This window comes from Hypanus sabinus, chromosome 11 (assembly GCF_030144855.1).
Source record: "Hypanus sabinus isolate sHypSab1 chromosome 11, sHypSab1.hap1, whole genome shotgun sequence".
NCBI classification, from domain to species: domain Eukaryota; kingdom Metazoa; phylum Chordata; class Chondrichthyes; order Myliobatiformes; family Dasyatidae; genus Hypanus; species Hypanus sabinus.
Genome location: NC_082716.1, coordinates 63,661,357 through 63,683,856, shown reverse-complemented (window position 1 = coordinate 63,683,856; position 22,500 = coordinate 63,661,357). Strand labels below are relative to the sequence as shown.

General features: G+C 38.1%; 1 protein-coding gene across 1 annotated transcript in view; it reads left to right on the top strand.

Moving 5' to 3' along the window:
• The window catches only part of hmcn1 (hemicentin 1), a 501,533-nt gene that overhangs the window by 245,182 nt on the left and 233,851 nt on the right, over positions 1–22,500 (top strand). The window contains exons 22-27 of the mRNA XM_059984517.1: positions 3,202–3,370; positions 4,497–4,624; positions 14,597–14,869; positions 17,727–17,822; positions 21,139–21,330; positions 22,171–22,301. Coding sequence (XP_059840500.1) covers positions 3,202–3,370; positions 4,497–4,624; positions 14,597–14,869; positions 17,727–17,822; positions 21,139–21,330; positions 22,171–22,301 — 989 coding nt within the window. The remainder of the gene's footprint in view (positions 1–3,201; positions 3,371–4,496; positions 4,625–14,596; positions 14,870–17,726; positions 17,823–21,138; positions 21,331–22,170; positions 22,302–22,500) is intronic.

Below are 22,500 nucleotides of genomic sequence, written 5' to 3'. Positions count from 1 at the left end.
CCATCTCCTGACTTAAGCTCTTCAGTAACCTTTTCACAGCATTGCTTGGAGTGTTCTTTTGTCTTCATGGTGTAGTTTTTGCCAGGGTACTGACTCACCAGCAGTTGGACCTTCCAGATACAGAGTTTATTTTTACTACAATCAGTTGAAACACCTTGACTGCACACAGGTCTCCACAAACAGATCTCCATTTAACTAATTATGTGACTTCTAAAACTAGTTGGCTGTACCAGTGATGATTTGGTGTGTCATGTTAAAGGAGGTGAATACTAATGTAATCAATTATTTTGTGTTTTATATTTGTAATTAATTTTGATCACTCTGTAGAGATCTGTTTTTACTTTGACACAAAAGAGTCTCTTTCTGTTGATCAGTGTCAAAAAAAAAGCCAAATTAAATCCACTGCGATTCGATGCTGTAAAACAATAAAGCATGAAAATTTCTGGGGGGTGGGGTGAAAACCTTTTATAGGCACTGTATTATTGTGCATTTTCGTTTTGTTAATCTGGATCACTGAGTCATTAGAGTACAAGAAAATAGGATCTAGAAGATAAAAGATTCTGCTGATGCTCGAAATCTTGAGCAATGCATACAAAATACTGGAGGAACTCAGCAGATCTTGCAGCATCTATGGAGGGAAACAAACATCATTGTTTCAGGCTGAGTCCTTTTGTCCGTACCAGTAGAGGATCCAGATTAGGCTTTCAGGCCCCTGATCTATGCTCGTTTCAGCTCCTCTTCTCTTTCAGTTCCTGATAACTCTCAGTTCCCAATCCTTCAAATATTTCTCTGTCTCCACCTTGTATATCTAATGGTCTGTCTTCCTCCAAGCTCATGGGCAAACAATTTCAGAGAATGATCACACTCCACATTTATCTAGACACTGACTGACATGCAAGTTTAATAATTGCTTTCCTTCACCGTCCGACCTTGTACACTGTGAGAGGCGGCAGATTGCAAAACGTATCGGTGCCTTTTCTATCCTGCATATAGGCTACTTCATTAGGTACACCTGTACACCTGCTCATTAATGTGAATATTTAATCAGCCAAAATGGCAGCAACTTAATACATAAAACCATGAAGACATGGTCAAGAGGTTCAGTTGTTTGTCCGAACAAACATCAGAATGGGGAATACAAGTGAGCGTTGACCGTGAAATGATTGTTGATGCCAGAAGGGGTAGTTTGAGCAGCTCAGAACCTGCTGATCTCCTGGGATTTTCACGCACAACATTTTCTAGAGTTTACAAAGAATAGTGCTTAAAAACAGACATCCAGCAAGTGACAGTTCTTTGGGTTAAAATACCTTGATAATGAGAGGGGTCAGAGGAGAATTGGCAAACTAGTTCAAGCTGACAGGAAAGCAATAGTAGTTCAAATAAGTACATGTTACAACAGTGGTGTGCAGAAGAGCATCTCTGAACTTTATTAGAGACAGGAGGTAACTAATGGCTACTGAGTGTAGATAACAGGAGGTAACTAATGGCTACTTGAGCTATTTCTATTTGTTATTGCATTGTACTTGCAATATTCCTGAAAAATTCAAGTTTTTTAATAATCCATGGTGACCATTGCAAATTTTAATTCAGAATTATTTTTAATAAAACACGATTTTCAGAAAAAAAATCTGATATTCTAAAATGAGAATTTTAGTGATAAAATAGCAATATTAGTAACATACCAACAAAACAAAGAGGAATTTGCAGCTAACTAAAGAATATAATATTTCTTGGCTCCACACTTTGTTGATTGTGAGCATAGTCCTCAATTACAGAACAATTGGTAATTTCGCTGAAGCAATGGCAGATGTACTTTAATCCTGGTAAGTGCTAGATGGTGCATTTTTGGAAATCTTGTAAGGATAGAGAATATACAATGAATGGTAGGGTCTTAAGGAATATTTAGGATCAGAAGGACTTTGGTATTCAAGTCCGTAGTTCTGTGAAGGCTGCAGTGCAGGCAGTGAAGACGGCATAAAGGATGTTGGCTGCCTTTGGTCTGACCACAGAAGTAGAAGAACATGGATGTCATGGTACAACTTTATAAAGCTCAGTCTAGGGACGGGTAATCTGATTGATTTAGTCACAAGAATAATCAGCAATACTCACAGAGGGAACCCAGTTAATGCTAAATACTATCCCAATGTGGCTCACACGAGGTGCACGAGAGATGCAGCAATGTTGGAGATAATGTATCAGAATGAACACAGAAATTATGTTACTGGTCTAACTAACAGGCAGCTTTTTCCAATTCCTTATCCTCTTGTTTGGTTAGAGTTCCATAGTAAATGAATTAGTTGCTCCTTATGAGCTGCTGATTTCCTACTATTTCAATGAAGTATCTTCTTAGAGAAATGTGTACATCATCCAGTGCACTTCCCTCTTCTACAGTTTTTTTTTAACTCTCCAAACTAAAGAGTGCCTGATTTCCGTTTGGTACCTTGCCACAGCAATCTAACAAGGAAGTGGAACTCAGTGACAGGAGTTCAAGGAATAAGACAGCCCTGTTATTCCATGGCACGAGGTAGAGCTGCTGCAGAGAGCCGTGCAAAACATTGCAAGAAATTAAAACTTTAAGCAATTTACTGCAGTTTCTTTTCCTGTAACCAAACTTTCCCATTCAATGGCAGAGGTGGTTTCAACTAGGTTTCCGTACACCTTAATGACAGTCCATACACTTTACCTATTGGTCCAACCGCAATAATTAGAGCTCATGAATCTAGCATGCATGGGGCTATAGCTGATGGTTATTTTGGATGGAAACAGAAAAAGAATTCATACTCTTGACACAAGTGGTAATCAAAAACAGGAATCCTTCAACTCCATCGTCCTAGGTGAATGAGTATAATATCTTGCTAAATAAAAACCTAGGGGACATTACCAGTGCCTCTCTGTTGCTTTCACACATAATGTATCTGAGCACTTCTACAAAGAATCGTCTCGATTGTGTTGAAGGCTAAAAGGTATCCAGTATCTATCAACATACCTTTTCCTAGTCATGTAGTAGTAGTTTATATTCTAAATCAATAATCAAGACATGTAAAACATAAAATGCTTTTTAGTAATAAGCCTATTTTGACCAAGTATAACAGTGAGACTTAGTTGTTTTGTTTACAAATGAATGGAATGCTTGACCATTTTAATTCAGAATAACTTCCTACTGCATGTAGAACTTGCTACTCAAACAAATTTAAATTCCAGTTAAACCAAGAATCGTTTCTCAGTCAAGAGGAGGATCTGAGAGAAGTCCAACAGAGTTGTCAGTGACAGAAGGAGAAGATATCACATTGCCTTGTGCAGTCCAAAGCTTTCCACCTCCCATCATCCACTGGGCCAAAAATATGCAACTTATCTCTCCTTTTTCACCAAGGTAATGTGAGATTAAACAGAGGTCTGAATTATGGGATTTCTTATATTTTACTATGAAGTGTGCTATGTACAGCTGCGGATAGTGAGCAAGAATACAAGGCAAATAAACATAGCTGTCACATTTTCGTTTGATTAAAAGTCATTATTATTGACATCGCTGATTTTATTTTAATCTTTAAATTTTTTGCAGATTAAAAAATGTTCTAGTTTTAATTAACCAGTAAAACTTATCATTATTTTCCCTTGCTTTTCATAATATTGCAACTGTACTGCTGACTGGGATGAGTATTTTTAACCTCTGCATGTACCTTCCCTCAGTGCATGCCCACATGGTCCTTAAGTTGAATAGCTTTGATATTAGTTAATGAAAACCACAACACAGAAGAACCAATTGACAATATGAGTTCTTAATGTTCAAAGAACTTTTCAAGTTGTAATGAAGTACTGTGGAGCTCATCTTAATCAGTTTACAAGATGACACATTTTCAAATTAATGATCACAGGCTTTGCTTGATATACCTTTTTATTTATTTTGAATATCCGACATTTCCCAGTGTTCAGTTCTTTGCACATTCTTCTGTTTCTCTGATTTCTTCCTGACCGAATTCATAAGATTTCTCCATTCTATCAGTTGATTTCATAATGGGTAGCAAATCCTTCAGCCCAATTCCTTGTGGTGATTAGAGCGTATACAAGTGTTTCATCCCCCCCTTTCCCCTTGTTTGGCTCTTTTTCTTGTCTTTCGGTTTTCAACCATTAAGTAGGCAGATGATAGAAATGTTGACCTGTCTGCTTTTCATGCATAGAGTGACACGCAGGGCATTTCCAACATTTTCTAGTTCACTTTTTGCATGATTTAAAAAACAACAAAAGATCTGTTGTTTAGTTGCATTAGCTGCTTTCAAATGAAGAAACAAAAGAGAAGTCTGGACAAGCTCCAATACACGGAATCTTTCCATTTGGTCAGTACAGAAAAAGCATCAGAGCAGTTGTTACAATCTTATGTTGTTAAACTTAATGTTAATTTAGTCACTGTCTATATTGTTATCTTAACATATTTCTGTATACTTACGATGTTGATTTTAGTACATTGGTGATTCTTAATGCAAATATACTTTGTATTCCAGACACACTCAACTTTCCACTGGATCAATGAAGATTATTGAAACCAGATTGTCTGATTCTGGAACCTACCAGTGTGTTGCTACAAACATTGCTGGGAATGTTACACAATACATTAGATTAAGTGTACATGGTATGTTTCCATCGCGGTGCAGGTCAATAATGACATGAGTTCTTTCCTCAGATGTCAAAAAGTCAAAACTCTAGGGACTAGTTTTTCAGAGAACTGTTAATCACTGTTTAAACAATACCAGCTCAATAAGCTTTAATGTTTAGTAATTGCTCACAAAGGAGTCCCATAAAATTATGCTTCTTGCAGAAAATTCCAGCTTCAATCAGCACTGAAAATTCACACACATGCACACTTATGCACAAACACACACAAACAACTGGTAGAAATTCAAACAAGAGAAACTCCGTTGATGCTGGACATCCGAGTAACACACACAAAATGCTGGAGGAACTCAGCAGGCCAGGCAGCATCTGTGGAAAGGAGTACAGTCAACGTTTTGGGCAGAGACCTTTCATCAGGGCTGGAAAAAAAAGATGAGTCAGGTTAAGAAGGTGAGGCGACAGGAGGAAGAAAGACAAGGTGACGGGTAAAACAGGAGGGTGGGGTGGTGAGGGGGTGCAGGGATTTTGATTGGTGAAAGAGATACAGAGCTGAAGAAGAGAATCTGATAGGAGAGACCTGTATCTCTATATCTCCAGCCCTGTATCTCTTACATCAATCAACCTCCCAGCTCTTTACTTCATCCCTTCCCCACCCCCTTCCTAGTTTCAGCTGTCACCTTGTCTTTCTTCCTCTCCTCCTCCCATCTCCTTACTTTGACTCCTCATTTTTTTTTCGCCAGACTTGCCAAAGGGTTTCAGCCCGAAATGTCGACTGTACTCTTTTCCGTAGATGCTGCCTGGCCTGTTGAGGTCCTCCAGCATCTTGTATGTGTTGGGTAGAAATTCAAGACTTGATTATGCACTTAATTTCAAAATCACTTCATTCAAAAATGTCCTTGCCTACTTTTTCTGCTTTCTTACAGAGTGTACTGAGGTTTCCATTCTTAGTTCTATAATGAAATAATCTTTTTGTAGCATCCTAAAACAAATCTTTGAATTTAGTTACAAACATCTATTTCAACTACATCTACAATCACTTGTAGAAATTACTCAGACTGATTTGAAAATGCAGTTAAGACAGGGTGGAGGAGTAGGGTGTAAATATAATGTGATAGTTTGAGGATTGGTTAATGAATAGAGAAAAGAGATGAGATCATGGGTTTCTGGGGATCCATCTGTCCACAATTTACATTAATAATTTGAATGAGGTGATTATGTGATATGTTCAAATTGCTGATAATACAAAGTTAGATGGCACTGTGGGCTATAAGAGGATATAGAGAGATTTCATGAAAATGTAGGCAGGCTAATTGAATGATCAAAGACATAGCTGTTGGAACATAATATGGAAAAATGCAAGGCATCAATTTTATGCTAAAATTTAAAACAATTGATAAAACGAAGATAAAAACACAAAATGCTGGCAGAACTCAGCAGGCCAGACAGCATCTATGGGAGGAGGTAGTGACGACGTTTTGAGCTGAAACCCTTCATCAGGAGTGAAGGGTTTCCTGATGAGTGAAGGGTTTGACTCCTGATGAAGGGTTTCGGCCCGAAACGTCGTCACTACCTCCTCCCATAGATGCTGTCTGGCCTGCTGAGTTCTGCCAGCATTTTGTGTTTTTATTTATTTCCAGCATCTGCAGATTCACTCGTCTGCCTTTAAAACAATTGAAATGTTTTTTAAATTGTGGAAGACTCAAAGGTGTTAGTGTTCAGGGGGATGTGGGGTGGCCGAGTATACTTGTGAAAGTTAGCAAGTAAATATAGTAAGGAATTTGAAAGGCAAACACTAGGTTGGACTTCATTGCTGGAGGATTTGAGTAGAAATATTTTGCTCCAATTGTATTGTAGCCCGAGTGAAACCAAATTTATGTTATTGTACTTAGTCTGGTCTCTTCATTTGCTTGGCATTACAAAGAGAGATGGATAGATTTTGAAGTGCTACAGGAATTGAGGAAATTGGCGATAGAGCAGAAAAATTGTGGTGTGGTTAAAGGTCAGTCCTGATCTTACTGAATAGTCATGCAGGCATGAGAGGCTGGATGGCCTGTTTCTTTTAATCTTACGGTCATTAGCAGCTTCTCAAATTGGAAGGAGGATCAAATAATCAACAAAGTAGGAACACTGACATTCAGTAAAAATGCAATCAGTAGTTATTAGACTGATTTGAGTGTTCAATTGGATCCGCTCCAGTTTGCCTCCCAGCACAACTGGTCCACAGCAGATACCATCTCATTGGCTCTGGACAGCAATGATGCATACATCAGGATGCTCTTTATTGGCGACAGCTTGGCATTCAATGCCACCATCCCCTCAAAACTAATCAATAAGCTTGAGGACCTTGGCCTCAGTATCTCCTTGGGTAATTGGATCCTCAACTTCTTCACTTGCACACCCCAGTCAGTTCAATGGTTCAGTTTAATATCTCAGAATGTATTCGATATACTACCTGAAATTCTTACTCTTCGCAGACATCCACAAAACAGAACAAACCCTAAACAATGAATGACAGAAAACATCAGAACCCCAAAGCCCCTCGGCCCCTGCCATGCACAAGCAGCAGCAAAAGCATCAAACCTCCCCTCCCACTATTGAGAGAGAGAGAGTGTGAAATCGCTCAAGTAGAGAGGCCTTCCACCAGCAGCACACGCTGCCTGCCGTCCCAATGTTTTAATCTCCCATGATGCTTCTGTCAGCAAGATCAACAAGGAATCACGTCGTCAAAGGCGCACATCTTCCAGGCTGCACCTGAAGATATCAAAACAGCAAAATAGCAGTCCGCACTGCAAGTCAGAGAACAAGAACCCACTACCCATGGAGAACCATAGTTTGAGCTTCAGCTGTTGATCATGGACTCTGACAGGACCCCAGCCACCTTGAAAAGAAAAGAGAGGTGTGAAAAAATAGAAGAAAATCTTTCACAGGCGAGCTTAATGAAGTCACTTGGGTGTACAAAAACCTCTGGCACTGTCTTTTGGATTGGTAGTAATGTCTCCTCTAAAATCTTCATCAGCATAAGTGCAGCACAAGTTTGTATGCTTAGCCCTCTACTGTACTCAGTTTATACTTAGAACTGTGAAGCTAAGCACAATTCCAATGCAGTATTTAAGTTTACTGTCTATACCATTGTCATTGGCAGAATGAAAGGCAATGATGGATTAACCTATAGGAGGGAGTAGGAGGGAGATTGAAAATCTGGCTGAGTGGTGCCACGACAACCACCTCTCACTCAATGTCAGCAAGAGCAAGGAACTAATTATTGAATTCAAGAGGAGGAAACTGGAGATCCAAGAGCCAGTCCTCATTGGGGGGCGGGGGCGGTGTCAGAGGAGGAGAGGGTCAGCAACTTTAAATTCCTTGATGTTATCTTTTCAGAGAATCTGTCCTGGGCCCAGCACATAAGTGCAATTAGGAAGAAAGCACAGCAGCATTTCCACTTCCTAAGATTTTGTGAAGATTCAGCATGGCATCTAAAACTGACAAATTTCTATAGATGTGTCGTGTAGAGTATATTGACTAGTTGCATCACCACATGATATGGAAACACCAATGCCCTTGAATGTAAAATCCCACAAAAAGAAGTGGATACAGCCCAGTCTATCACGGGTAAAGCCTCCCTACTATTGATCACATCTGCATGGAGTGCTATCCCAGGAAAGCAGCATCCATTATCAAGGACCCCCACCACCCAAACAATGCTCTCTTCTCACTGCTACCATAAGGAAGAAGGTACAGAAGCCTCAGAATCTACATCATCGGGTTCAGGAACAGTTACGGCCCTCAGCCATCAGGCTCTTGAACAAAAGGGGATAACTTTAGTCAATTTCACTTGCCCCATCATTGAGATGTTCCTCCAACATAAGGTCCCAGTTTCAAGGAACCTTCATCTCATGTGCTCAATATTTATTGCTTATTAATTTATTATTATTATTTATTTCTTTTCCTTTTGTACTTGCAGGGTTTGTTGTCTTGTACACATGGTTGGTTGTCCTTTTGGGTGCGGTCTTTCATTCTTTCTATTACGTTTCTTAGATTTGCTGTGTATGCCCACAAGAAAATGAATCCCAGGGTTTTATATGGAGGCGTATATGTACTTTGAACTTAAAAATTGCAACTGCATTGTTGAAGGTTGTTGGTGACTTCATCTTGAATATTTGTAGAAGTACTGAAATGGAATTCCAAAAGTATAGATCCCAACTGTGCAGAGAGGAGATATTTAACCATTATGTAAATGATAACCTCATGAAAGATTTGCTTAATTAGTCCCAAACCCCTACTGTTTCCCTATAGCCTAATATATATTTTTGTCAGGTTACAGCTGAGTAGAGTGGCTGGTCTGTTTGTCACTCTTGCACTTCCCACCCCCTCAGGCAGCTATTGCATTTTGCCTCAGTAGCTCACTTCACACTGAGCCATGAGATAATTAACTCACTTTAACTGTTTGTTTGCTGTGGGACAGCCTCAGTGGATGGCGCTCGCAATCGGGCCCCTGGCACAGCAGAGCACATCAGTTCTCTGTACTACCAGACATGCTGTCATGATTCTTTCAGTGCTGATTCCACTAGCACTCTTACTCTTGGGAACATAAACTGAATGCTAAATTAGGTGCCAGTGTACTGTTAATGTAAGAAATTCCAGAACGAGGCAGAACAGATGGAACAGAATTTTTTAAATGCTGTCTAACCATCATGCAATTTCCTGAGGTAGCTAAACTTTTTTACCTCAGAAATCAAGTAAGCTGAAGTACCCACATTCATTGGCTATCATTTAGCTTCTTAACACTGCTGAGGATCATGTGTCTCTGAGATAATGAGCAAATGATATAATTACCAATGAGTTGGAAATCTGATGGAAAATTGTCCCCCGACATTTAGTTCAGTACTGCATCTCCAGGGGTGAAGGAACAAGTTTGCTATCTACTCCTTTCAATGGAGCATGTCTAATGTTAAGTCTGTGGAGTGAAATGTAGTTATTGGAATAAATCTAACTGATACTCTTGATTCTGATTTTGAATCATACCTTCTGGTTACAGTCACAAAAGCATACGCGGTTTATGGGGTCGTGTATGTGAATGCACATACATACAATGTCCTCATCTGAAACTGCTGTACGATGAGAGAAAATGGGCTGACCCAGGGAAAGGGGAGGATGTGCCAGACATCTGTCCCTAAAAACACATTGAATTTTCCTTTGCAAGCACCACTCATGCATTTTTTTTGTTCTAAAACTCTTCCATATGTTTAGTTTTCTGTCCAACCTCAACTTACATTTCACTCTCAACATTACTTTCAGTGGTGATTTTGAAGTGGATTTTATTTGTTCTGATAGAAAATTACCAAATGAAATAAGCATTAGAAGTACACTAATAATCTAAATTTTCATTTCAATTGCAATTGTGTTTGACTAACCTGGTACTCATATTGTTGATTATTCTCAGTTGCCCAGAAAGTGTGGGTCTAGGTTGCTTCCTTAAGCCATGAACTGACGTGCTGAGCTCAAAGAACACTTGGAAAAATAACCATAGATTGATGGGTTAAGGATGGCAGAGTCCCTTTCCAAAGCATCACAGACAAGTTTTTTTTTAATTTCAAGAAACTGAATGATTAATTGCAAATGACCAAATAAGATTAGAGCTCGCGCTGTCTGAATTAGAAATCCAAGCATCTGTGCTCTTAGGTATGGAAATTAAACCTTACTATTCCACGGCACATCAGCACTGGTATGTTGTTCATGGCAAATTTATCACTTTAAAACATTATCTTGACTCAATATGGTCGTTTAAATCTTTATGGGAATTTAGATTTTCCTTGGAATTCCTTCAAACGCCTATTTGTAAATTTGCCAGATTAATGCGGAAAGTGTATTCAGCACCAGTGGGTCAAATTTGAAGAACTGAATCTTTATTCATTTGGGTGATGCAGCAATGAATAATGTGTAACAACACAGCTAAGCTAAATGCAATTTTGTCAGAACTCACTCAAGGTTTAGTTGCCATTTTTAGCAGGTCCCACAAATTTTACATTTTGCACTAACTTCCAAGAAGTAAATATTTTCCTTTCTAGACAACTGGAAGCTGATAACCAGTGGTGTGAATATAGTTTTCCTGCAATACGTTGGTTACCTTCGTTAGGAAAAAAATGTGGCTCTGGGTACTTTGAGGTATAATGATAGAGACTAACATGTGAAGGCCATTGCTTATTGGATTAGATAAACCCAAAGAGACAATACTGGAGAAGTTTAACCTCTCACTAGCAACACAGTTTTACAGTGGAATTAGCATGAATTTTAAATTAAAATCAGTTAATATGAAGCATTCACACATTAGCAACATGCATTTATAGCAACAGGAAAATGCCATTTGGCCCAACAGAAAGGAGACTTTTGGAAAAGAATCATGTCCATGCACCTTCTGAATTCCCCCTTCCCTAGTTATGTTCCACATCATTAAGTGGAATAATTTCTTCTGATTTCTTTTCATTATAATCTAACCCTAACCCTGTCATTTTGTTTTTATCTTTTCTATGATAAGACTGTGGAAGCCACAGACCCTTTGGTTAATGGTAAGGTTAAGCTCCATGGCATAAAAAGGTTGGGAAGCAACAGCACTAAAATTGCTGTGTACAGAACTGAACCTAGAGTAATACATCCACTGGCTGCTTCCTGAATAATCCTTTCATGAGATGTTCACCTTTTGCCCAATGGTGACCGAAATCAGACTGTGAAAAATTAGTGGTTATACCCATGGGGAGAACGATCCTGGGCAAAGGAAGGGTTAAGGGGTTTAGGCTTCTGAAAATAAATGGTTGACAAGAACAGCATGCTATCTAAATTTGTAGCATGCCAGATATGTGACTCACAATTAACTGGAGACATAATAAAATGCCAATAAATACCAAAATAATGATATAACCGACATCTTATTTTCCTTGAAAAGAAATATAATATTCTACAACAAAGAATTTCTTAATGTCTTGTTTTCAAATATTTACCATCCGTTCATAGGAGGGTTGCTATTCATATTGTTAACAGAAATAAAAAGTGTTGCACTCTAAAATACATTATTGGAACATTACATTTGGGAGCAAGGGTATTCATAGGATATTTTCAAGTGATAAAATTGTGTTGAGGTAATGAAGGTAGATCACTTTTACAGGATTCAGCGTATTGTATTTACAAGAAAGATCCTGAGACTGCTATATTTGTTTGATATCATATTTTAGTATTTGTTGACATTTTATGATGCTCTACTTATAAATCTACCTAAATGTTTGATTCCTTAGATGTTCTATAGATCATAGTCCAGATTTTACAGTTAGTAATAAAGGAATAGTGTTCACAGTTGACTGTGCTGAGAGATAGTAATTTTGTGGTTTTATCAGTAGTTTGAGAAAAAGAGAGGCTTTTCAAGTATAAGATTCTCCCTTGAGACAAGTAGACAGGCTGTGCTTTTTTGTGTAGTGCTGTGGACAACTATTCGCCTCCAGTTTTGTTTGTGAGTGCCAAGTGCTTTTTTGAGAAATTCCCGTCACATGGAAGATTATTCAGTGTTATAGCAAGTGACAGAGGCTTGCAAGCTGGGTGACTGCTGACAGTGGCCTCACTAGACTGGGCCACATGATATAATCAAAGCCATATGTTAATCCTTATTAACTTTCGGAATGATATTCATTAGGATACAGGAAAACATTCATTAGTCTCCAACACATGGATTCTCTCATCCTACTGGTCTTTGCACCAGTCTGCTGCTGCTGGCACCTGTTGCTCAGAACCTTCTCCCACAAAACAGACGAACCTCTGTATGGTTGCCTTACAATGTGTCTGGGTGATGTGCCAAGTTTGAGCAGCTGGTGGTCTGCAGATGCTGCAAGTAGTTGGTGTCAGATTTGGAATGGTAGTAAATATGAGGTTCGGTTGAACTCATGAATGCGAAGCCAAAGACCTGTCTGATGGACGTTGTTGTGAGATGAGTGATGGTTTGTTATAGAGCAATGTGCAATTCTGGTAGGGCAGCTGTAGAAGGGATTTGATAATGGCGTCACTGATCTTGATTACAGTTGTCAAGTTGTTAAACTTTTTTTTTGCAATACTGCATCATTGTCCTTTAGGAGCTGAACTTGTTGGTGACCTCTGTCCATAGTACCTTTGACTCTCTGGAGAATTTACTGGGCCCTGAAATTAGAGAACCTCTTTCCTTCTTTTCATCTCACCTTAAGGTGTCCAGAAATGTATCAGAAAGTTAATTTGTTCATATTCTTCCATAACTTAAACTACCAGTCATTGGCAAAGAGCTGCCAATGAGGTTGTGAGCTATAAGGAAAACATCAGTCACTGCCATCTACTCGCAAATGAATTGGACTATGTTTATGAAATCAGGCAATCGACATTGACTATGGATGGAGTAAAGAGAATCATAGAATGGTTACGGCACAGAACGCTATTCTGTATGTTGTCCCATCTTTCTACAAGTAAAATCACTAATTCCACCCCTGACTCTTTATCGCCAACATTGCAATATTTTTCGTCACCATAAATCTATCCAGCTCTCCTGGAAAGTCCACAATGGGACCTGCCCCCTCCATGTTCACAAGCAGTACTTTCTAGATTCTGCAGGGAAGTTGCTAATCATGTTATGCTTCCCCTTTATTTTATACCTGTGACATCTCGTCCACCATTCCTCCATCAAAGGCGGCAGCCTCCAACCATCCACTCTCTCTAGATCCTTTGTCAGGTGTACTCTCAGTCTCTTTAGTCTGCCTTTGTAACCATAGTCCCTCATCCCAGAAAGTATTCTTGTAAAACTTCTAAAGTTCTTCCATTATGATAACCAGTAATGAGCATGTTACTTTAGATGAGGTCAAAGGAAAGGAAAACCAATATTTTAAAATTTTATTGTGAAAAAAAAAGCTACCTGCAGCACCTTGTAAATACACCTGCACAGTTACATTTGCAAGGCCAGGGAGCTTGCTGATAGTAAATGTCATTTGATACTAAACATTATCCTGTATACTGCAGTATTAAAGCTATTATCATGCTTTTATTGAACAAAAATTATGCTACTATATTGATTAGAGTGTCTAACCTATCAAAGTGCTGCTAATCAAAGAACCTGTGAAAGAACAAATATCTCAGACAGTTTAATTGAATTTTTGCACATGTTGGAAGTGATACCTGGTTAACCCTACAATAACTGGGTGCTTGTTGTCTTATATTACCCCTTCTGCAAAATCCAAATATCATTTGGCCAGGACCAGTTACTGTATTATATACAAACCATGGTCAAAAACTGAGAAAACAGGTTTTCAGAGGATTCAGTTTACACGGCTAGCACGAGTCTTAAAATAAGGTGAGGATGCTCAGAGGAGATGCTGCCACTTTAGTAGAGAAACATACTGAAACATTATTCAGTGATGAGGATCACAAAGTCATCATGTTCGTTTGGTGCAAAGCCAGTAATGGAGAATATTTTCATATAGGGAAGGTGGGTTTGTGGTGGATGGGGAGGATCAGTGGGAAGGATGTGGTGATGGAATAGCTGTCAATAAGAAACAAGCTGTCACATCCTGAGAGGTAATTTTGGTTATAACCGTGATGTTAATGCAGTCATCCACAATAAGACGCCAAGCACTATTAAAGAGAACGTAACTGAGAAGAGTGAAGTGATGGCTTAGTATAACCTGTATTTCTTAGCATATCTAAAGTTTTGAGCAACACTTTAAACTCAGCTCTCCACTACTTGCTTTTAATTTGAATGAAGTAGGTAAAATTGTGCAACGGATTAGTGTTAATAGTGTTAATACCACTGTTGGGGAAAATGGAGTAATATTTTATATCACAAGTTTCAAACTAAATCCAACAAAATCAAATAGTACGATCTTTATTTCGTCCAAAGTGGTTACTATTAGATATGGTATCATGCTGAAAGACAGAGATTCTATCTTAAAAATTGTGTTCTTGTGTTCTAAAAATTATGTTATTTGTTATTCTTTAGTTCCTCCAAGAATTCGGTCTGGACCCCGCATTATAAAAGTCCAAGCAGGTCACAGGATTGATATCCCCTGCAATGCACATGGTGTGCCAACTCCCAGCATAAGCTGGTATAAGGGAAAGAGTAATGTTTCATTCAATAAAGAACAGTACCGTGTGGACACAGAAGGAACATTGACTATTAAGAAGGTCAAACTCAATGATGATGGAGTTTATACGTGTGTTGCCAAGAATGTGGCTGGTCAACATGAAGTAAATACAACTGTACAGGTTCATGGTGGGTACTGATGAAAAATAAAGACATTTTTGGCAAAGTAGTGAAAATCTGAAGAGCAAAATGTCCTACCATTGACTGAGTTGAATACTGGTGACAAAGGTGTAGAGAACCTTTTGGATAAAATATTGGTATTCATTGGCACTGCAGACTAAACAAGCATATACATTAAAAAAAGAAAAAATAATGGTATTAGTCAGAGGTCTTAAAAATAAAGCAATGCCAACATACAACAAATAGACCACAAATTTTCATTAACTGCAATAATGATATTTTTATAGAAAGCATGGGGACCTGAAAAAATTATCACATAGTACAGTACTTTATGAGTTATGTGAGCAAAATTTTTTTATTAAATCTATCTGACTTATGGAAGTTTGATCTGAGTTCATGCTTGTAGGCCACAGGGCATGTGTGTTCACATTCAATGTCATATAAAGCTCAGTTAACATGACTTGGATATAATCTACATATTTGAGGCCTGAACATTGAAGTATATTTTAGCAGAGGGTTTAAGTTATTTCTTTGGTAATGTTGTTGAGAAGTCAAGAATAGTACCTTCCTCAATGTAGATCTCTCCCTAAACTTACTTCCTAAGTGATTGTTCACATCACCACCCCAATTATTGACTAAATGGTTAAGGTATCTCAAATATCTCACTCAAATATCTTGCTCCCCCACCATCCAATGTGGGCTCCATCCCCTCATTTCCAAAGGATTCCCAACCCACAGTTATTATTATGGACTTCACCACCAGTCAAGTTCTTGCCCCTCCTAGTTCCTGGTCATCTCTCCAGCAAAGATTCACACTGTCCTGGAATGCTCACCACATTGCCCACCCACTCCCCCAATCTTCTTCTCCCACTTGCAGTCTTACATCCTTTGCTGTGAGGCTGTCTCCATTCTCCCAGCCTTTCCCATCTCACAAAATTCATTCTCAAATCTTCCTCTACTTTCCAAAATGACAACAGGTCAAAAAACATTTGTGAATGTTTTTGTGTCAAGACCTGCAGCTTCCTCAAAGCAAAAGCTTACAGTACTGATGAATTTTCACTGTTCAAGCGAGGCTATTTATGTAGGCTACCTATGTTTTATCATCATCTAATATATGCTTGTATACAAGCATGTGAAAATAAATTCTGTTTGCGCCATTTTTCAGTTTCATCTTCTGCTCCATAGTTGGCAATTTCTGAGTCACTAAATAGATTTTCTTCTATTAATAGATTAAATAATAGATTATTTGGGGATTGCATTGTCCTGTATATGATTAGATAAATCAGGATAAAACCATTCAAGGTTACATCCACTAGTTGGGGGTAAGGAAGAGAAGATGATGGTCTGATGAATTAAATAAGCATAGATTTGGTTGATGAAGCATTGTTAGGAATTGCAAAAAGGGAAAAAGAGGCAGAGGCAAGCATAAGTATTTACTTTTGAAGAGGAGAGTTGGTATGTAAGGAAGCATATATCAGAGGACATGTAAATATTTAGAGTGAAGGGATAGAGCTGCTAACCCCGTTAGTGCTTTTCCAGCATATGAATGATTCAAGGTAGGAGAACCCACTTCAGAACTGTGTTCCAATAAACTGGGGAATTAAATTGAATTGAATTGACTTTATTTCTTACATCCTTCACATACATGAATAAAAAATTTTACGTTACATCTCCGTCTAAATGTGCAATGTGAAATCATAGTAACTTATAATAGTTTATAATAAATAGTCAATGTAACATAAAATGCACTCAAATCAGCGTGAGTTCATCAGTCTGATGTCCTGGAGCCTGTTGGTCCTGGCTTTTCTTGGATCATGTTCCAAGCTAGGTCTGATAAATGATTCACAACCATAGGGCATTTAGTATAAATAGTGGGTATGTCAAGAAGAAAAGTAAGGAAAGATAAGTTCCTTTACTAAAAATAACCTGTTCATCATAGAGAGATGCAGCATAGAAACAGGCCCTTTTGCCTTCAGGTCCACATTGAACATCAATCACCTATTTTACACTGCTCCTACATTAATCCCATTTTTATTTTCACCACATTCTCTTCTTCTCCCCCTGCCCCAGATTTTATCACTCTCCTACACACAAAGGGCAAATACAATGGCCAATTAATCTACCAACCCTTATGACTTAGGGATCTTTTGCTCAATGTCTTTAATTGTTCAAAAGTTCTTGTTTATTTTTATTTCCAAATTGCATTCTTCCCATGCAAACTGCAGGCAACATACTAGTTCTTTGCTTCAATATTCAAAGCATTTAAGAAGGTGTGAAAGCTAGCATATTTGAGAATGATGTTTCGGTGATACCCAAAGTTTCTCCATTGCACTGCTGCTATTCTGGGCCTTGCGGTGGACTGCACGACACTTTGGGTCTGAAATCTTTTATCACAGAATCAGGTGGGTTCAGTGGATTGAACCAACAGCAGATACCAATAAAACCAGCCAATACCAGCATGGAAGACAGAAAAGGAAATCTGAAACTAAATGGTTTAGTGGAATGGAGTCAATGGAATAAGTGATGGAACTCATGGATAAGCTAAAGACAGTGTCTGAGGGATGAGCCAGGTTCAGGTCAGAATACTGGTGTTGACTGTACATTAGAAATCCAGGAGTTGTTTGCATAATGTAGGAGGTAGTTGAAGGGGAGGGATATTTCAGAAAATGATTACTGGGGGGAGCTGAAGGTTGGATTATCTTTGGATTCCTGGTTGTTCTAATTGTAATAGGTGATCTTTGCAAGAAGATTGAAAACCCAAACGAAGGATGACTGAACCAGTTGTGACTCTTCCAAACGCATGTTTTAGTCTTCTGTTCATGGTGAATTGAATAAATAGTAGATATTATTTCCATTTTGTTTATAGAACCTCCTGTTGTTGAAGACCCAGGACCTCCATTTAATACTCCTTTCCAAGAGAGAATGGCAAACCAGCGTATTGCATTTCCATGTCCAGCCAAAGGTATGTCTATGAAATGCATTACTACTGCATTTCAATATCCATTCAATATTGTATTCTCAGTAAAGATGCTTTGTGTTTTAGGTGGCATTATTGCAATACTTTCCAATGCCCAGTTTAACACTGCAGGCAGGGAAAATAATGGAATGTCCTGAGGTGCAGAACTAAAAGCTTTCTGTTACATAGGATAACATATGGGTTATAGGAACATGCAGATAGTATTCAGCATATGCTGTTGAGGACAGATTTGTTGTGAAGTTTCTATGTGCTGTTTTAGTCCATTGTTTGCTCTTACAAATATAAGAACTGCAAATGAAATATCAGTGGGCTGTGAAGTGAGATGATAGCTTGTCCTTGGGAAGAGTTTAACATTGATCTTCCACTCTACTTGTGAATTTGTAGCATTTTCTCATATCACGATTCACATGATCTTCTGGGAGATGCTGCACACTGTATCAGGTTGTGCTCTGAGAACTGGCATGACCTCTAATCCACATCATTTTGGTTAATGTATACGCTTTATTTTATGTTACCATTCGCTTGCATACACACAGCTTTGCATAATTCCTTGGGATGTTGTGAACTCATTATTTGTCATAGTTTTATAGAGATTGGTATGTAACATAATTCTGGGATAAGAGATAGCTGGATAGTTTTTTAAAAATTATAATGATTGATTAAAATGTTTTATTATCAGGTTTTGGTTTGATCCAGTGGGAGAATGTCATGGATTGTGTGTGGAGTATGTGAGCTTGAGTCAAAATTTCTTTCAGACACAATCATAACCCAATAATCTTAGTTCTTCCATAATGGTCAGTAGGGGTTACTAATCCAAATGGTAAGCCTGTAGTTTTCAACAGTATGCAACCTGTGGTTCCTAAATATACCCTCAATGCAAAGAGACCAATAGCTGCTGTTTATATGTAACAGATGTTATTTTGCATTTGCTGTAAAATCATTGATTTCAGTGAGAGTGCCACATGAACTTGTGTTTTCTGTGTAAAGAAAAGCAAATATCTTTTAGAAAGGCCAATTCGCAGAATTAAGGTTCATGGAATAACCTGAAAATCAATAATAAGTGATAGCCTGAAAATCAATAATTGGCTTAAGGGCAGAAAGCAGGAAATTAATGTTAACTTAAAGAGCAAACTCGAGGAAATCTGCAGATGCTGGTGGAACACAGCAGGAGAACCTTATAGATGCTGTCTGGCCTGCTGTGTTCCACAATTAATGTTAATGGTTGTTTTGCAGACAAGAAGAAAATACAGTAACCATCTCCGAGTATCAGGGCTAAGACCACTGTTTTTGTAATTAAGTTAACATGAGGATGATGGATAAAATTCCAAAATTTTAGTAGAAGCTACCAGAGGATATGGATGGGCAAGTGACAGAATAAATTTAAAAGGAACTGTGAAGTGGTGCATTTCTGGCAGAAGGAAAGAGAAAAGACGATTTAGGCTAAATGTTAACCCATTCTAAAGGATGTGCACAAATTGCCTTAAACTTTGAAAGTGCTATCGCGTAAGAAAGCTATTAATAAAGCATATGGAATCCTGAGCTCTATATACAGAGGCGAGAATAAGATGTGAAACCTTTATAACGTGCTGGTTAAACCAGATTGAGAGTATTGCATCCAATTCTAGATGTCGTGTTTCAGAATGGATCTGAAAATCCTGAAGAGATTGCAGATGAGGTTTATATGTATGGTTCATGGGATGAGGGATTTTAGCTGCAAAGGTGGAGGAACAGAAAGTTTAAAGGAGACTTGATCTACCTTCATGACTGATTTAAAATAGGTAAAAAGAGAGAAGTTGTCAGCATTACCAATGGTTTGAGAATCGACACAGGAAGATACAAAATAATTTGCATATAGGAAATGTGAGAAATTGTCCTTTGTTTGCATGCGCAGAGTGAATTCAGTGCCTGTGAGGGCAACTGGAACAAACTTAATTGAGACTTTTAAAAGGGACTTGTATCTGTACTTGTGGAAAATAAAGTTGTAGAGTTGGGGGGAGGGAAGCATGAAACAAAACTGAATGGGATGCCTTACAATGAGCTAATTGCCTCAGAAGAAGAATAAACACCCAGAACTAATATGAAGGCATCTCCATAAACAAAGAGCAGAGAGAAACACTCTGGCAGACAACGTTAAACTCAAATCTCAATTATTATTCAAAGAATTTAGTAGAATTAAAAGATTGTAGTACTTCATCATACCTATTTGGAAGGAGACAGATACCTAATACTTATAATGAATCTGCATTGTAATGGTCCATAAAGCTCTGCTATCAACATTACAGTGGGTAACAGAGCTTTATAGACAATAGCGGTAGACACATGTTTGTCATTTGTTACTGATTTATTTCCTGAGCTCTCCGTCTCACGTTCTCCATCGGGTGTGGCAACAGTTGTCCCGAACCGTGCCAGTTTTACAGTGACTGCTAATCAGCTTGTGTGTGAATCCAGCCACTAATCTTAGCCTGCCCAACCTCTGCCTGTCTGGAGGAATGAATCCAACTAGAAATCTGGAGGAATGACTAGGTACCCAGAGGATATATCCTGATTGAAGCTCTTGTACAGTCAGTGAATGATATTGTCAAGTTGCAGTAAGATTAAAAATGCATTTGCTGGTGGTTAAATCCAAGCAAGATCTAATATGATTTAAAATATATAGTACAGCCACTCAATTAATCTTAGCAAGGATTTAACCTTTTCAATAATAGGGCATTCAGTCTCTTTAAGGAATGATCTTACCAAGAAAATACAGTAAAATGGGGACAATACAGTAATCTGTAATCTTCCTAAATTCTTTCTGTCACTGCTTAAAATAAAAACCTCTCTTTCAATAAACTTTTACTTTAATCCTCATTCTTCAGTGTATCCACCTGCAAAGAAATGATCTTTTTCATTGATAAATATTACAGAAGTAGACTGATCACAAATGCACATATTTAATAATGTTATGTGATCTGTTACATATCTGGAGCCAACGAGGAAGGTAAACTTGATCAGTCCTATTAAAATATTGTCAAATATTGGAAAAAAAGACAATTAAAGGTGAAAGATGAGTTCTAATCACCAAAATATATTTGAAAATGCTGTACAATTTTAAGGAAAGCATTTTTATGGGTTCTTTATTGGGGATACCACCATCTAAATAGTATTTCTCTCTTGTGGTAGCTTTATATAATGTTCCATAACAGTTATACAGTCCAAATGAAATCAATTAAATCAAAGATAACTGCTTAGTTTTCTTGAACATGTAACTAGACTGTACCACTTAAAGAGACTCTTTTATCATGTAATTCTGTGTTACTAGGTACCCCAAAACCTGTAATCAAGTGGCTACGTAATGGAAGAGAGTTAACTGGAAGTGAGCCTGGTGTGTCCATTTTGGATGATGGGACTTTGCTCATTGATACAGTTTCACTGCATGATGATGGAGAGTATGTCTGTGTGGCAGTCAATGAGGCCGGATCAACAGAAAAAAAATACCAGCTCAAGGTCCATGGTAGGTAACCAAATGTACACTCTCTCCAATCTAAAGGCCAAAACTTTCCTTGTGTAGATACTTCATAATTCCCATAAGTGCATGACTGGAACCAATTTTAGTTGTACCTTTTTCCTGTCATCGTGTCCTTTCTAACCCTTTTAAAGCATTTTTTAAACTTCAGTGTGTGTTTTTGGCTCAATGAGTCAGAGGATTTGGAATCTAATCCCTCCCAAACATTTGAGCACACCCTCCTGGTTGATGCTTGAGTAAAATGCTAATGGATTGTGTTTCTGTCCGTGGTGCTGTCTTTTGAAGAGGGCATTAAACTGATGAATGAGAGAGAATAAATATTCTCTCAGTCCTACCAAGGGATTGATCACACTTATCCCACCACTAGTGTTCATTGATATCACCATTGTTATTAGGACCCTTGTGTAGGTAAACTGTGCCCTTTTTGCCTATTTTCTAACGTTACTTCATTTGAGAAATGTTTATTAGCTTGTGAACCACTATTGTATCAAGATGGTATATGTGGCAAGTACTTCTTACTTTTGGTTCCCATTGAGCATTTTGGAGATGGAGCATAAGCAGAAAACGAGACTGGAAATTATACAGCTTCTTCTAGAGGCATTTCTGTCGATATTGTGCAACGTCCCCAGCACCCCTATCCTAATTCAAGTAATAAATATTAAATTTTATATAGTATAAGATGCCCCAAATAAATCTCCACTCTATCCTGCAATTCTATGAAATTTTGCACATTTTTTTAGGTTACAAATTATCCTCTGTTCATTCAATTAAGATGATAATTTTGTTTGCTTTCTCCTTGGAGAAATAACTTTAATTGTCTTTTTCTAGTCCCTCCTGATATCAGGGATAATGAAAAGCCAGCTAACCTGTCAGTGGTCATAAACCAGCCAATCAGCCTCTTCTGTGATGTGTCAGGACACCCTACTCCCATCATATCCTGGTACAAAGATGGACTGCCTGTATGTGGTAACTTGTCAAATTATGCAAATAATTTTGTTGACGATCCTTCAGAGATCTAGGTTCCTATATTAAAATTAGGAATATGGAATAACTGGCACACAGTCTTTTTAGATGCAGCCTGGTTTTGGAAATGAATGCTGTCTTTACTGGCAGATTCAAAGAAAGAATTGACTCAGCTGAAATATCTTTATCCATGAT